The 16992-nt window shown below is 45.4% G+C and overlaps 1 protein-coding gene across 1 annotated transcript in view; it reads right to left on the bottom strand.

The window, feature by feature from the left end:
* LOC137437237 (RNA-binding protein Nova-1-like) overlaps positions 1–15704 on the bottom strand; it is a 61811-nt gene extending 46107 nt beyond the window's left edge. Inside the window, exon 1 of the mRNA XM_068131601.2 lies at positions 15455–15704. Coding sequence (XP_067987702.2) covers positions 15455–15704 — 250 coding nt within the window. The remainder of the gene's footprint in view (positions 1–15454) is intronic.
* Positions 15705–16992: the final 1288 nt, after the last annotated feature.

Genomic DNA, 16992 nt, shown 5'->3' with positions numbered 1-16992 from the left:
GATAAAGGAGGAGATAAAAGAATTGGTCCAAAGTCTGTGTTTGGATCGTGATGATGTGCTCATTAACCGGATGAGGGATTCGCAGGTGATGGAGGAGAAGCGAAGAGGAAGAGGACCCGGTGTAAGTGGTGACCAATATGGTCGTGCGTATGATGCGCCAGGGGATTTAAGAAGCTTGGGGGTCGAGATGGACCCGGGTGTTCGTGAGAGGCCGTTGGTGAAGTGTGCGACAGGTCTGGTGTGCGAAAAAGGAGGTGTGCGAGAAAGTCCGACTCTGGGGTGTGTGAGGAAAAAGTGCGTGCCAAGGAGTGAGGGTGCTGGCGAGAGTGAGTCGGTCGTAGCGCGTGTGCGAGGGGGCACATGGAAGCGCGGTGTGGTAAGTGTTACAGAGGGTGTGACGGGAGAGTGTGCGCAAGAGTGTGCGCGAGAAAGGTGTGTGACGGACAGGTGCATGGGGAAAGAGTGCGCTGTCAAGAGTAAGGGTGAGTGCGCTGTCAAGAATGGAGGTGAGAGTAGTGAGAGTGACAAGGAGCGTGAGTTGGTTGTGACAGGTGAGAAAGGATGCACACCTGGAATGGTAGAGCGTGAGTGGGAATGCACGCTGGAATTGGTAGTGAGGCACGTGGTTGGGTGTGCGAATGAGAGCACACCTGTGATTGTCACAGAGGAGGTGACAGAGGAGGGGGCGCGAAGAGGTGTGTTGGTGAGGTGTGCGACCAACGAATGTGTGCCAAAGTGTTCGGTGGTCAGGTGTGTGACCAAGGCTGTGAGTGGAATGGGTGTACCTGGGTGTGTAAGGAAAGGTACGAGGAGCATGGAAACGGCTGGATGTGTGAGCAAGGAACGGGCTGCGGGGTGTAAGCGTCCAGGTGAAGCATCGACGGTAACCGGTTTAGAGGTTAGAGCGACTTTTGGCCGAATCGGGCCCTCGGTGCGTGCTGGGCCTCGCTTTGAACGGCCGCGTCCGTGCTCCACTAGGCGGAGCGGGCAGCCCGATAGAAAGGGTCGTCATGGCGACCACTTTTTGTTGAGGCAGTCCGGCAGGTCGAGATCGGGACATTGGATGGCTCCACGCCGAGATGGTGCGTGGGATCTCGGCCCGGGTAAGCCCCCGTCCCTGCACCGAGTGCCGGACGCATCCAGCCGCTGGCACAGAACAACCCGCATTCATGGCTTGGCTTTACGAAGCCGGGCTTTGGACAGGAATTGGCGCACCGAGAGGCATTAGTGAGTAGACTGGGTGATGAGGTTAGTGTTTTGGACCCAAAATTAGAGAAAAACAAAATTTGATGATTGGCAAGGGATTGGCAGTAGTGATTGGCAGATGATGGGTAGTGATTGGCAAATTTTTAATTTGTTGAAATTTGATGTGCAAAATTGGTAGTGAGCGATGGGCCCGGTGGGTAAGGCTGGCATCCCTGCCGCCATTCCCATGTGGGGCAAATGCGCTATAGTTTATGGGGTGTATGGCAGTGAAAACTAGCCCGGGTGGGTTAGGATATTGATAGGGCCCTAGAAGATGACATTAGGTGACGTTAAGGTTAGTTAGTGACTGATACCTGTAGTGGGGACGCAGGTAGATTAGTGTGGATTATAATGACGAGGGAGCGCAATAGTTTAAAGGGACGACTGGGACGCGCAAGTTTCAGAAGGGAGTAGTTAGCTGAGATGATGCCGTGTGTGTGAGAATTGAACAGGTGTGATTGCACAGGTGTGCAACTGGACAGGTGTGTGGAGCAGTGTATGAGTAGTGAGTGTGTGGATCAGCGCGAATGCACTTGGGGAGAGAAGGGTGCAGCTGGCACCAGGTGTGAGAGCACAGGTGTGTGGAATATATGGAGCAGAGAATGAGTGGTGTGGAGAGAGTTGGAGTAAGTGGTACGGAGTGGTGTGCATGGTGCGAAGGTGTGGATGGGGGAAGAGTGGACCCCCATCACGGATACCCGGGGCGGGTAGTGTAAGTGTTAGGTAGAGGGTATAGGTAAATTGTGGTTGGATATTGGCATTTGTGGTGCGGTTGCAGAATGGTATTGTGGATGGGTGCATTAGTGTTGTGGAAATGGCTGGGCATGTAGCCTGTTAGTGTGTGTAGTTGGTTGGGCACTCCACCACTGTGAGGATGTCGGCCAGGTGAGGCCGCAGGTGGGCTCTGGGAGCCGTTAGTGTCAGTGGGGCCCGAGGATCCGGAGGACGGACCCGGGTAGCCCAGTGCCAGAGAGGGCACCGAGTGGGGAGAGCGCCAGAGGGCCTTCCCCAGGTAGTTAGGTTAGGGTAAGGAGCAGGTAAGCTCGGAGGCAACTGCAGTGGTGGAGGTGTGCAGGTGGGTAGACCCGCTGGGAGAGGTACACGCCACAGCCCAGAAATTGTGCGAGGGCACCGGGAGATGAATCGGGGGAGTGAGACCCCAAATTGAAAAGCACCACAGTTTGGTCAATGGGGGTTGGTTTTTAGAACCCATAGTGTAAGAGGGCCAATGGTTTGGCAGGGAAAGACCCCGGGTAATGTAAAGTTGTTAAAGTCATTTAGGAAATAGTTAGGATTGATGAACCTGTCGCACCATACGCAGCCACTTACCTGTGGTGATGATGATGACTCCACACCTGTGTTTTCTTTGTTTTGTGTTGCAGGAAGTAAGGACTGCTGTTGGATTTGTGAGACGCATCACGACGTGGATGAGACATTGGGGTGATTCCATCTCTCCCTCCTTAGGAGGGACTGATGATGAGTTGGTGATGGCAAATTATGATGTTGAGTTGGAGATGGCAAATTTTGATGAGAGTTGAAAATGGCAAATTTGACTGGTTAGGAGGGAGAGAAGACGAATTTGGTTTATGGGAGGAACGGGGAAGACAGTAGGGACGTTTGTTGATTTGTAAAGTAGATGTTTATGGGTAGTGTCGTGTTTTGTGGATACAGTAAGGGGTAAGGGAGGGGCCATGTAGGTTACCTGGTGGGGGGGGGGGGGGGCGTACGGTAGGAACGTACCTGTCTCACCTGGTTCCCATGTGCCCCCAGTGTGCATCATCTTGTATTGCGTGCACTTTTGCGCCCTTACCACCTTACTCACTTGTCTTCTTCTTTTGTCTCCCACCTCCGAGGATCTGGCTTTGGGGCAGAGAGAGAGGAGAGAGAGGTGCTGGCTCCGCAGTTGTGGGCCTGCACTTTCGCTGCTTGCTGCCTGGATCGATACACTATATGGACCGCAATTTTGGTGGCCACCCACAATGGACCGCAGTTCTTTTGCGGCCAAGCACCACCCGTGAATGGACCTATGGGTCAACGTGGCACCTACGCCATACAGGTGAACCACTTATAGTTGGCCCCCTGACGGCCACAATAAAGAAATGGACGCGGTTGGCGCCTTTCTTTATTTTTGAAAGAAGTAAGAAGGCCAAGTGCACCACACGAAGGCAAGACCAGCGGCAAACATCGGCCGGCTGCGACACCACACCATGATTACTAAACATTTTATTGGTGCACCGGATGGTGCTGACTGTGTGATGGGGTGGTGCTTTTGGTGCTTGGAAGGGGTGCTCTGCACATTATTACAGGCCGTAAGGCCACAGAGCACTCGTGGGTTGGTGTATCGATGCTGGCATGCGTGCTCTCTCTATGCATAACATCTGCATGTGTTCCTCCAAAAACAGGTCCTGGATCGTAGTGTAAATATCAGCGTAGTTGTGGAAATAATGCTCCCTACCGGCTGTATGTTTAGTTTGCGAATTCTTTCCGCGATTCGGTTATCCTGTGGGTGTGTTTCTGTGAGGAGAAGGGTGCAACGTCGCAGGGGGACATATTTACTCATTTGTGAACATCTGTAAAACTGTCGCACTCAGGGTAGAGTTAATAGTAGAGGGAACTACATCTGAGTGCCACACTAAAGTAGGTAAAAATTTATCGGGTCGGGACGCCCCGAGGGTAGAGAAGGGTGCAATGTTGCGGATATGGGACTTGGCCTCCATATCCGCTTGTAAATATTCCCCTATTTCCCCAATACTCCCCAACTATCCCCAATCCCCCATTCCCTAGTCCCATTGTCTGTAAACAACACTCTGTAGAACCGACCTTCCCCTTCTTCCCCCATTAAATGTCGTGCCCAGGTCCACCGCATCTCACGTAGACAACTTTCGGACCTCTTGCTAGTTATTCTTAGTCTATGTCAGTTAAGGACTCGTTTCCATTAATTCTGACTCTTCGTTGCACCAGAATGTGATTGTATGGCACCAGTAGTGAGTTTAGGACCTCCCCATACCTCCTCCCATCTTCCCCATGAAACAATAACAACAACAACAACTACAACCACAGCGGGGGCGGCGCGGCCGCGGTGCGGGGAGTGTGCGTCCTCACACCGGCTTGGTTAGCCGCCATTGCCATGTGCGCCCACGGGGTTACCACGAAGGGGCTGGCTGTCAGCTCCTCGTCAAGGGCGGAGCCCGGTAACCCCCGCACCCAATAAGAAGCAACGGGCCGATTCCAACTGGGGCGGAGCTAACGAGCCGAGGGCGTGTCACTCCCCGCCGGATATACGCAGCCACTTACCGGACGTGACGTCAGATGCGCCTCAGCCATGAAAGAGAACCAGACGCCACCTCCGAGCGCTGTGAGACCTCCCACATCTCTGGACCGGACCGGGTCGATTCTGTCCCTGAGCCAAGAGTGCACCTTGAGCCATCGACTACCCGCCTTTCCTTGTCATCAATCCCCGTGTGAGTCAGTCTTGTCCCGTTTATCTGTCGTCTGTCGGGGCTAAGATAAGACCGTGTTTAAGTGCCCACCTTTCTATGCTGTCTCTCTTGTCTTTGTAATCTAACCTTCCGCAATATTATAACCTCCTCCGGAGGTCTTGAGAACCGTACCCCTGGTGTCGTGTCATTTTAAACCCAGCCGTTGTGTCCTTTCCTCAATTGATTTAGCGTAGCGCGACTCGGCCAAGGTTCGAGTATAATCGGGTAACTTGTGCGAACACGGCGGCCATTCCGCTCGGCCCACCATAACATCAAAGTCGTGTCCGTAACAATATATATATATATATATATATATATATATATATATATATATATATATATATATATATATATATATATATATATATATATATATATACAGTATATATATATATACAGTATATATATATATATATATATATATATATATATATATATATATATATATATATATATATATATATATATACAGTATATATATATATATATATATATATATATATATATACAGTATATATATATATATATATATATATATACAGTATATATATATATATATATATATATACAGTATATATATATATATATATATATATAGAGTATATATATATATATATATATATATATATATATATACATACATGATTTCAGAACACATCTGGTCACAAGTGTGCCCCACTGACCGGGTGTTCAGTCGAAGTCCTCAGCATCATCTCATTTCGAAACTTCAACCTCAATATGGTCAGCTAAGGTGGGCCAGCAGGGCATATATGCCACCACATGCAGTAACCAACTACACTTGGATGCATATGTACCCCCACCCCCAGTCAGCGAGAACACAAACTCCAACAACGAAACAACAGCTTCCACTCCCAGAATCCACAGCACCAAGAAAGAAACAAGTAGAGCTACATTCAAAGTACACTGCCCTCATGCCAAATAAATAAATAACATATCCTCCAGTGCGACATGGGGCAGCTTCGGCGCTCGGCGATGCCGCCGTGCAGCACATGGAGACAGAATTGGGAAGGAGTAGTGTACAATAATTGATTGATTATTTGCATAATTAAAATAAATAAATAATAATCGTAAAATAATTAATTTCTTAATCAATTGGCTAATAGCATACCTAAACCACCAGTGTTTCATCCGAATCTGTAACTTTTTGAAAATGAATTAAACAGTGAATTAATTGATAAAATTAAATAACCTATCAATTATTTGATTCATCAATAAATAATTAATTGGTTAATCAATAAATAAAAAATACCCTTTATAGCCAAATCACTTGGTCACTATCATATCCAAATATCAGCTTCCTAGCTCAAAAGGAGCCTGAGATATTGCTCAGATGAGAAAGGAAATAAATAAGTATTTAATTAATCGATAATAATTAAGTAATTAATTACCTGATTAATCAAAAAACGAAAAATGCCGTTTTTGCCAAAGCACGTGCTCACTATTGTGCCCAAATTTCAGCTTCCTCGCACAGCGCCACCACACTTACACCACATACTTCCGACACCACACAACCTCCAGCGTCCATCCTCCCCATCCTTAACCCACCCCCCCCCTCCACCACGGCCCCCACCTCCTCTCCCACTTATATTCCATTCCTTGGCCGGACACAACCCCACCTGGTTGTGTGAGGTAAGTGAGGAATTGTCCCCACACTCCAAACTGCCTCTTTCATTCTGTTCTTCTCTCTTCTTCTTCTTCTTCTTCGCAGAATGAATGAAGGTACCATGTCCTCTGTGTGTGTTATATTATAGTGTAGGCTGTTATGTCATTTCGTTTTTTTTTTTTTGTTAAAAGCAAAATTCCACTTCATTCCTTGTCTTTGGGGTGTCACATGTTCGAAAAAATAGGTTGTTAATTTTTTAAAACGGATTAAGGGTGTCAAATCCAAGATGGCCGCCAAAATATATAAATTCCATTAAAACTGGTATTCTGAACACAGTATGAGGTCCAAATTAATGATAATACCCATAATTTCAATACCAAGGAGTTCAAAAACAATTAATTTCAATATGGCAGTCAAATTCAAAATGGTGGAAAAATCCAAGATGGCCGCCACTTCTTCAATAACCACAGTACAAAAACTTAATGTTCTTGATAACACAAATTGTGAATGATGAAATAGGTCCATTTTGGTGGTAATGCCCACATAAGTAATGCTAGGCCGTTGGGGAAACATGTTACTGATTCGATGAAATCGGTGGATGCCAGCCATAGTGAGAAATAGTGAGAAAATCCAATATGGCTACCACTGTTTTACACAAAGGTCCACATTGCTATAACAATGATAGCGTAATGTAATTTCCTGTTTGACCATATTTAAATATTCCTGTCTCACAATCATCCGTTTTACCTTACAAGTCCTCGTGTTCATCTCCCACAATGTTCTGAGCTGATTGTTCATTGTTGCTACAGCCGTAGTTCAAACAGCTACAGACCTCTGTGAATGGGAGTTTTATTGCTGCGGCAACTGCAGGAGATTCCTTTGCATCCTGATTTGCAGCCACATTTTACCAGCTTAGTCACGGCCTCTGGTGCTGGAGGGTTCAAACACATCACCGGAAGAAATCTATTTTCCTCTGACTTCCATCCGTAGTCAGTGGGAGAAGGAAGGGACGGTTGACTTTCGCATGCCTGCATCCATATCATTGCAATATAATGTGCTCGCAGAATGTGTGGTGTCAATGATCCAGAGGTTGGAGGCAGACTCTCTCCCTCGGCCTGTCGATTTGAGTACAAGAACCATCGTAGTGCATTTACTTTGGTGTGTGTTTTGGATCTGTACAACAAGCAAACGAACCTTTCCAGTTGGTCAATTGCGTTTGGAGAGGGTGTAGCAGCAGATTTGCCAAGTGAAGCAAGTGAATCCAGTATCATATCATCGCAGGACATGAACACCTTCATACACCAGTCCTTTGTCCTGCCGGCGAACCTGCCACACATATCTGATCCTGTGAAAGAATGAAACCCGAGAATAGCTGAGGCGCGGTTAACTCCTAACTTTTCAAAGATAGGTTTGACTGCAATTTTCCTATTCAGTTTTCCTTTTCCTGTAAGGAAATATGTCTCAGCAGGTAGCTGTGGATACATGTGGATCATCAGCAAGAAGACATCGGTATCTGGAGAGTCTATTACAAGTTCTACATCGCCGTTAACTGTTAGGGCATGGAGCAAGAGTAACGTATCCGCTTCTTCATGACCGTGTTTTACCAATTCATCAGGCACACTTACATTGCCTTTTGTCTCAGTGCCGAAGGTTACCATGAACTTCTTCAATTTGTTGGCAGAGCTGTTGCTGTGATCCAGAGTCTTTGCAGCTAAATACTCTACAAGTTCTGCCTTGGTTTTGACACTTGAAAGGAAGTCCTTCAAGGAAATATTCTGGATCAGTGTACTATCTTGGATGTGATAGTAGGTCGAGTTTCCCTTTGTTCTCTTTTTTCTCATTTGCTCTTTCAGAGAACTTTCGACGTATCTGTCAAATACCAGTCTTACTTCGTCGTAGTTAGCTGCAATCCTGATAAGCTTTTCAAGAAATGACATGGCAAAATCACTGCATGTTTTCATTTTGTCTGTCTTGGAGATGGAGTTAACGAGGGCCATGCCATCTATGACTACAACTTTAAATTTCTCAGACATGTCGGACATGTCAGTTGAAGCTTCTTGCTCAGGCTGCGCTTCTTGTACTTCAGGCGCCTCGGCTTGGGGTGGTACTTCAGTTTGGGAGTTTTCACTCAATACTTGGTCGCCAGAAACACTCGGTATGGCATTAGCTGGATCGCTTGTGGCTTCTGTTGGGCTAGGTTGCTCCTTGGTAACTAGCGCTTCAAGATGATGAAGGACCTTAGCCTTGTCATATGCTAGGAGAAGTGACCCATCCGAAGCGAAAAGGGCACGTGGAACAATTCCAAATTCATACTTCCCAATACAGTCCTTTAGATCAAGGTCTGGACGGCTTCTTGATGCTAATATAAACCTCTGTAGGAGTCCTCGTTCTTCTTTGACTTTAATGAGTTTGTCACCTGCTTTCACTTTCTTCACTGTGTTGGCACTTTTGAAAGTGCCTATGTTCTTTCTCTTCATTGGATCCCACACTGAAAGTTTTCCTTCTGTAAGGCGTTCTTTGACAAATGTCTGGAACAACTGTTATCCGATGGCATCCCGGTCTACTATGTCCTTTGTTACCTTTTTACTTTCTTAGTAAGAAGGTTACACAGGTCACTCTCATCAGTTACGAATGGGTCTCCATGAACAACAAATACCTCTGTCAATCTAGCGGAATTTCTCATTACTCGGGTGGACTTTCCCCCTGTGATCTCGTGGTGTTGGTCTCTGGTATCAGCACCTTCCATGCTATATTCTCTTTGAAACTCCTCTACTAGATTAGACAAGTCAGGTGCAATCAGGAAGAAACGGTCTAGAGCTCTCTCAATTTGGGTTATTCCAGTAATGCCTCCAATGACCTTGAGTTTGCGGTTCTCCTGCTCAATTCCGTGATCTGGACCTATTGAAGTGAATGCAGCAATCCCCTTCATCACACAGAAATTTCCTTTCAGGAGTTCTGCCCAGACATCTGGAAAAACTTGTTCTGTTTGCTGCATTGTTGACAGGTACAAAGGGAGCAAACGTGCGTAGTTCAGGTGGTCGTGAGCAAAGAAGTACTTGATAAGAGCTTCAGTGCTTTCCATATGCAGCAGCAGGTCCCGTTGTCTGGTAGCTCTAATATACTGAAGGATAGTTTCAAACTGCCTCAAGTAGTTACGGATGTAGTGTTGAATTGGTGCTGGATTGCTTTCAAACTGTCCCAACTTTGTGAGGATATCTCTAGATTCGAACATGGTCATGGTTTCTCTGACGGCATCTCTGAGGTTTTGACGGTTGCCTGTGTTCATGCTGATATCTTTCTGATATGCTTTTTCCAAATCAATGGACGCTTCACTTAGGAACACTTTCTCTACTGGTGCTTTTGTTAGGAACCTGTCAAAGTAGAGATGGTATAGAGCAAGCAATGTTACAGTATGTGCTTCTAGGGACCTGTAGAGATGTTTTCCATTTAGGATTTTCCATCTTGGATTTTTCCACCATTTTGAATTTGACTGCCATATTGAAATTAATTGTTTTTGAACTCCTTGGTATTGAAATTATGGGTATTATCATTAATTTGGACCTCATACTGTGTTCAGAATACCAGTTTTAATGGAATTAATATATTTTGGCGGCCATCTTGGATTTGACACCCTTAATCCGTTTTTAAAAATTAACAACCTATTTTTTCGAACATGTGACACCCCAAAGACAAGGAATCAAGTGGAATTTTGCTTTTAACAAAAAAAAAACACGACAGCCATTTTTAAGACATAGCAGCCTACACTATTAAGACAATATAAAGAATACGTGCTCATTGTAAGTCTGCTATTTTGTGCCTTTTGACTCTGCTTGCTTTTGCTGTAAATAAATGCCCTTTTGCCTTTCATTTTGCTGTGTGAATAAAAGACGGTTGATTGCTTGCTTTGTAAATAAATAGTCGTTATATTTTCCATCTGCTTCGTTCTCAGCCTTTCCTTCATTGATCTGACATGGTGTGTATGTAATGGATAGCTGGGATTCTTCAGTAGTGGTCTGCCAGCGTTCACCCACGGTTGGGAGCGTGATGACAACCTGCACGTGGTGCTCCTGTAAAATGATACTCGACAGTGTTACACTCTGAAGATATCAGGACAAATGTCATCAACTAGCCAATACCACCGACACACTCTGGCCAAACCCCAGCAATGGGGCCCGAGACTACTTAGGCCTCGGTCACAAATGGCCTGCGGCGTGTTGGCGGCGGCCGTAAGTCCCCAAAATTGCCATAACCGTGCGGTGGCCGCACGGTAGATACGGTAGCCGTGAGGCGATCGCACGGTTTTTTGCTCGTCACAGGGGCTTACGATTTTTTAAATTTGACATTAAACTTTGTTTCGGAAATCGCAAGGCCGTAGGCTGCAACCCCACCGCATGTAGTATCGCAAGGTCACTGTACGGTTTCCGTGAGGTGACCTCAAGGTCACCTCACGGTTTTTACCAGAGGCGGCCCTGAACTACAACTACTAGGACTCTGAACTGTGTACTGTGATTGACTACTAGGACTTTGAACTGTGTACTGTGAGTGACTAGTGTTATGCTTTGTTTATATAGAGACAATAAAAATTATTGGTGAAGATGTCTATACGTCATATGAATAAAGAGTTTTCCATGTCATAATAAGAAAGTTTTCCTTCTAAGTTTGTTCGTTCGTTTGTTTGTTTGTTTTTTAGTTTGTTTGTTTGTTTGTTACCACTCTACAGGCCACAGTTTTTTAGATATCTTCTCGAAATTTTCAAGAAACATTCGCCTGTGGCCTTCCTGGAAACGATTAGATTTTGGTGATGATCCGGATCAGTATCCGGATTTGCCAGACGTTTGAACGTTTCGTTAAAACATTGCGAGATAGGCACTTTTTTCAGTTTGTTGCTCTTTCCTCTTCCATCGCTTGTCAGACCTCTTTCTTATTCCATGTGCATATTCATCTTTGGTTCCCTAGACTCGACGTATATTTCATCCTCACCTGGATCTTCTTCTGGATCTGACAGTATATTTATTAACATTTCAAGGGTACGTTTTGGAATACAATCCTGATGTGAATATAACAGATATGATCCTAACATTTCAGGAGTATACACTCCGGTAAAGGTTCTTCGACACAAGTTCCGTTTTTAGCTTTACGACTGACAATCCGGATTTCGCGACCGGCTAAACGAGTGCCCCTCTAGTTAAGTCTTTTTTAATTTTATTTAATTTTTTGGGGGACATTATAATATTTTCTTTTTAAGTTTTCAACTTTACACGATTGCCGTGCGGACCCCGTAACATTTGTGAACACTGCTTCCGCAGCCCGCAAAGCCGTACGATTTGTAAAAATCCCATCTACAAACCGCAGACCGCAGAACCGTGCGGCGGCAGCATCATATGTGACTAAGGCTTTAGTGCTAAAAAGAGGCCCTTTTCAGGGCCAAAAGCAATGGAGCACAACAAGTCCAGTGGGTCCTTCACTCCGCATTGTCCAACTCAATGAAGAGGGGTTGACACTTCCTCTTCCATACTCCAGGAAACTCACAGCGAGGATGACAAAAATACTGCCAAGAAAAATGTAGCATGCTGTAACCTTATGGCCTCTGTTAACGCAGCAAAACATGGCCTTGCCACCTTCATCAGAGTCGGTCTTCGAAACATCGAAACCGGAGACAACAATTTGCTAAATGCAACAGCCAAGATAAGTGGTGTTACAAATGTGTACAAGTCGCCCACACAAGCATGACCATTACCTGCCCTATCCCAATATAACCACCCCACAGTTTACATCGGGGACTTTAATAGTCATCACACTGAATGGGGATATAAGGAAAATTATGTGGCCAGAGAACAGCTAACTGACTGGGCGTCGACGACCGATTCCATCCGACTGTTTGACCAAAAGCAGCCAAAGACCTTCAATCAGGACAGTGTCAGACAAATCCCAAACTCTGCTTCCTGACAAAGGATTGTGGAGGGCTAGCAATGATGGCATAGAGAAGAGTTCTCGCTCCCCTCCCAAAACGTCAACATCACCCCACTGTTGCTCACATTGGTATCGAGATTCCACTGGTGCACTCCAAGCCAAAATCCGCTGAACTTCTGGAAAGCGGCTTGGACCACTTTCAACCAAGGCTGAATCCAAGATCGAGGATACCACCTGTCCCAGATAAATATGCAGAATTTGTGCACCTCCATCTCTCTGCTGCCATGAATACCATAGTGCATGGTTTCTGCAAGGCCTACACACCTTGCCGGACAGTGGAGACTGAAAGGCTCCTAAAGGAGCACAACAAAACTGGGAACCTGAACGTCACGCAGGCACTAATTGAGGCTCTCGACACTGAACGTCTGAAGCACTCGAAGGAGTTGGTGGAGTCAAAAGACTTCACCCACAGCAGCCGCAAGACATGGGCATTGCTGAGGAAAGTGGGGGTCACAGAAAACAATACTGCTGCCAACCCAAGAGTCTCCCCTGATTGCATCGCGTCTCACCTTCTCCAGACCTCATAGGCATCCAGACCTTCTCCAGACCTTCAAACCACTAAGGTAGGAGGTAAAAAGGGACTATCTCTGAAACCTCCACCAAAGAGCATTGAGCAGCCACCTGTCAGCCCCATATACAAAGAAAGACATTGACGCCGTGCTATCTGCAACCAAAAACGGAAAAACTGTAGGGGCGGACAGAATTTTCCCTGAATTCCTTTAAAACCCTGGAGAAAAGGATTGTACCTGGTTGGCAGCCCTTTTTACTGCCATCCATGAAACAGGGCAAATTCCTGCAGCATGGACTGGTAAGTCAGCAGACTTGCCCTGCAATTACCACCCTATAACCCTGATATCAGTGACGGGAAAGCTGATGGAGAGGGCCTTCCTATCCCATTATAGCCCACCCTGGAGACCTTCCTAACTTATGAGTAAGGGGGCTTTAGGCCCAGCCACAGTACCTGTGATCAGGTTCTTTCCCTCTCCTGGCTTCCAGACAAAACAAAAGATGGCGACTGCCTTGTTGGACATGTCATCGGCCTATGACACAGTCAGGTGCCGAGGGCTCCTTCTTAAAGTCTTGAAAGTCTTCCATTGTCAGAAGACAAACAGACTACTGTCGGTAATTCTTAGTGACCGAAAGATCTGCGTCAGCCTCAACCGCAAAACCAGCCATGTTCAAACACTAAACGATGGCCTCCCTCAAGGATCTGTTTTAGCCCCCACCCCCTTAAAACTCGTATGTCAGTGACCTGCCAATGATGACCTCCTTCAAACTCGCCTATGCTGATGATATTGCACTTGTAGCGCAGGGCCCCGACATAAAATTTGTCGGGGACCAACTCACCCGAGATCTGGGCATACTGGAGGAATACTTACACAAATGGAAGCTCCGTCCAAACCCCAACAAAACAACCATTTGCACCCACCATCTTGATAATCACACAGCAAATGCAAAGGCAGATGTGACATTCTGCGGTTTGAAAGTTGAAAATGTTTGTTATCGCAAATACCTTGGGGTTACATTTGACTGGACCCTGATCTACAAAGAACACCTGCAAAGATGCAAGGAGAAAGTCATGGCACGGGTAAACCTTGTCCGGAAAATAGCCGGAACATCGTAGGGAGCAGGCGCGAACACCTTATGCACAGCAACTCTTGCCCTCATATACTCATTAGCAGAGTATTGTGCACCAGTCTGGTTGGCGAGTGCCTATACGAAGTCCATCGACATTCAGTTAAATGCCGCAATGAGAACAGTGTCTGGAAACCTCAAGTCAAGAAAGACTGAGCGGCTTCCTATTCTCTGCAACATTGCTCCACCAACCATCCAAATGGATGTGCTGTCATCCCGACACTTCAGCCACATTTTGACTACCAAAATTCCAGCCCAGCAACTTCTCGTTGAACATTCGTGTTGTTGCCTCAAGGCATGAAAACCACCATGAAACCACGCCGAGCTCCTTACTGGTGCCCATCAAAGCGAAGCCAATTTGTGGAGGGCCAGCTGGGAGGCTGCTTCAACTCCTAGAAAACATATTGCACATGATCCAACCACTGCTCCACCTGGTTTCACACTCTGACATAGGCAATGGCCAGCCCTCAACAGGCTCTGCACTGGACAGGGCCATTGTGCTAGCATCCTTTTTTGATGGAGGATGAGGTCGGATGCACCCTGTGACTGTGGAGAAATCCAGACGATAGCGCACATCATGTCGCAGTGTCGCACTGTCCCTTGCAGCAGCTATCAGGGGGCCTTTTAGCACTCCACCAACTCACCCCTGAGGCAGCCACATGATTGCAGAACCTAGCCATTAAACTTTAGTGCACCCAATATTGGTCAAATGCAAGAAGAAGAAGACCCACAGTTCGCTTGGCCATAGTAGTAGTAGTAATAGTAGTAGGAGTAGTAGTAGTAGTAGTAGTAGTAGTAGTAGTAGTAGTAGTAGTAGTAGTAGTAGTTGGAAGATGGGCGATTGCTGAGAGTGCAGACCTTAGCTGAGGTTATTAGGTCACAAACAGGTAACACGACAAAAACAGGTGAGAGGACCCTGTTAGACCTAATTGTCCCAAACGGCATCCGTGGTGTTTAAACAACCCTTCAGGCCGTGGAGTTATCTGCGGCCTGGTGGCCCCAGGGTTAGTAGTAGCGGCGGGGCCGAGTACGCACCTCAAGAGCCCGGTGTGTGTGTGCCGATACTGTAATATATATATATATATATATATATATATATATATATATATATATATATATATATATATATATATATATATATATGTATGTATGTATATATATATATATATATATATATATATATATATATATATATATATATATATATATATATATATATATATATATATATATATATATATATATATATAGTATACACACACACACACACACACACACACACACACACACACACACATTTTTCATTGAATGTCATTGGGATTGGACGTTAAATAATATTTCAACTGACAACAGACGGTGTTTTGCTGGGCCACACTTGGAATCATGAGAGGCAAGGATATTTTGAAATGAGGAATAACAGCTGTCAGTTTCTTATGAGATTAATCCAATAATTCCTTAGTAACTTGTATACCATGCATCACAGGTGTGCTGTCATACTCACCTGGATAAAAGTCCTTAGATTTTGAGAGTTTGATGGTTGCCCCCGTTTCCTTCTGAAGCTGCACGATTGTCTGCCCTGCCTTGCCGATGATAGACCCTGCCGCGTAGCTTGGCACCAGTACTTTCAGGAAGTACTGGCCCTCCTCTGTGGTGGAGATTACACAAAAAGCATTAGTGGGGAAACAAAACCGACGACGCAAGGAACAACACGAGTGGAAGTCCACAGCATAGGTGCATGACAACAAATCCATCAGTATGGCACCGATGATCGAAAGAATGGAAAAATCAAGGAAAGACAGGGAAAGTTGGACACGGTTGGATGTTTGGCCCATCCCAACTATCATAAAATATTATGACTTGGAATTCTTCTTCATTCGTATGCAGCAGATGGCTGGAGGTGAGTGTGTGTCTTTAGGCCATCATGTCAGCCCATGACTTAGAAAGATTATAACCTCAAACTCGATCCTGTAAATGTTAATACACCAGGTCAGGTCATGACGATGTTAACATAAAACACTCGTGGTACCGCGAGCAACAACAGGGGTTGTGGTATCAATAGTCTGCTAAAGTATGTCTGAAAACGCAAGGATATGTAGGCCTTCATTTTAAAAGGGGGCAGCAGGATGATACAACAGAGCTTTCGGTGGCTGAGAAAGAACAAAAAGACACAAAGAAAATGCAATCAATAGAAAAATTATCTGATATTATCCACGCACAATGAAATTATCTCAACGGATAACGCAAATGAAAATTCACGACGTTTGTTTCCCAACAAAGCGAAGCTGGAAATAAATGGAAAGCCATTTCATCATCCAATTCTCACTGACCGTGCGTTATTATATCAATAATGAGCACATGGTGCGTGCAGCGATTGAACATTACTGTAAAGCAGCACGGATTTACTGGGGGACGTTTACTCATTCATTTGCTGTGCACGTCCACGTGCAAGTACAAATCGCAGCGCTGCGTCCACAATGGGGAGCCCGACGGGCGCCATTGATCTGCCTGGTCCTCCTGGCGTGGATAGCGCACTCCGATACAGCCCGTTTTATCACACGTCATAAAATACACGATGACGGTTGAAAACTAGCACAATATAAAGAAAAAATATTGTTGATTTCCACGGTCGATCAACATGGTTGCATTGCTTATCAAAAAGAATCAGGTCGTTTGGTGAAATACACATGATGGAAATGAAGGTGAAGCATTCAGGAAAGAATTTCAGGAATAAATCTCGTTTTGATGAATTTTATGGATAAAAACAGCTGAAGGATGATCAAGCTTTTGATGAGGAACATCCAACCCGACAAAAAGTCTGGTTACAAATTTGAACCATTACCAAGCAGCTTTGCCTGACAGTGGAATCAGGAATCTCCTCCAAAACGAGGATACAGCCATGACAAGTCAACCACTGCACAAACATGATTGGTGGAAATTCAGACTCGAACCTCGCCACCCAATCCAAAAATGGTATACAGTCTCGGTTTGACTCCCAACCTGACTACCAACCGTCATCCTGGTTATTCACTGGAAGATTTT

The sequence above is a fragment of the Myxine glutinosa genome, chromosome 12 (genome assembly GCF_964187855.1).
Source record: "Myxine glutinosa chromosome 12, kmMyxGlut1.1, whole genome shotgun sequence".
In the NCBI taxonomy this organism is placed as follows: Eukaryota; Metazoa; Chordata; class Myxini; order Myxiniformes; family Myxinidae; genus Myxine; species Myxine glutinosa.
This window is presented reverse-complemented; position numbering and strand designations above follow the sequence as displayed.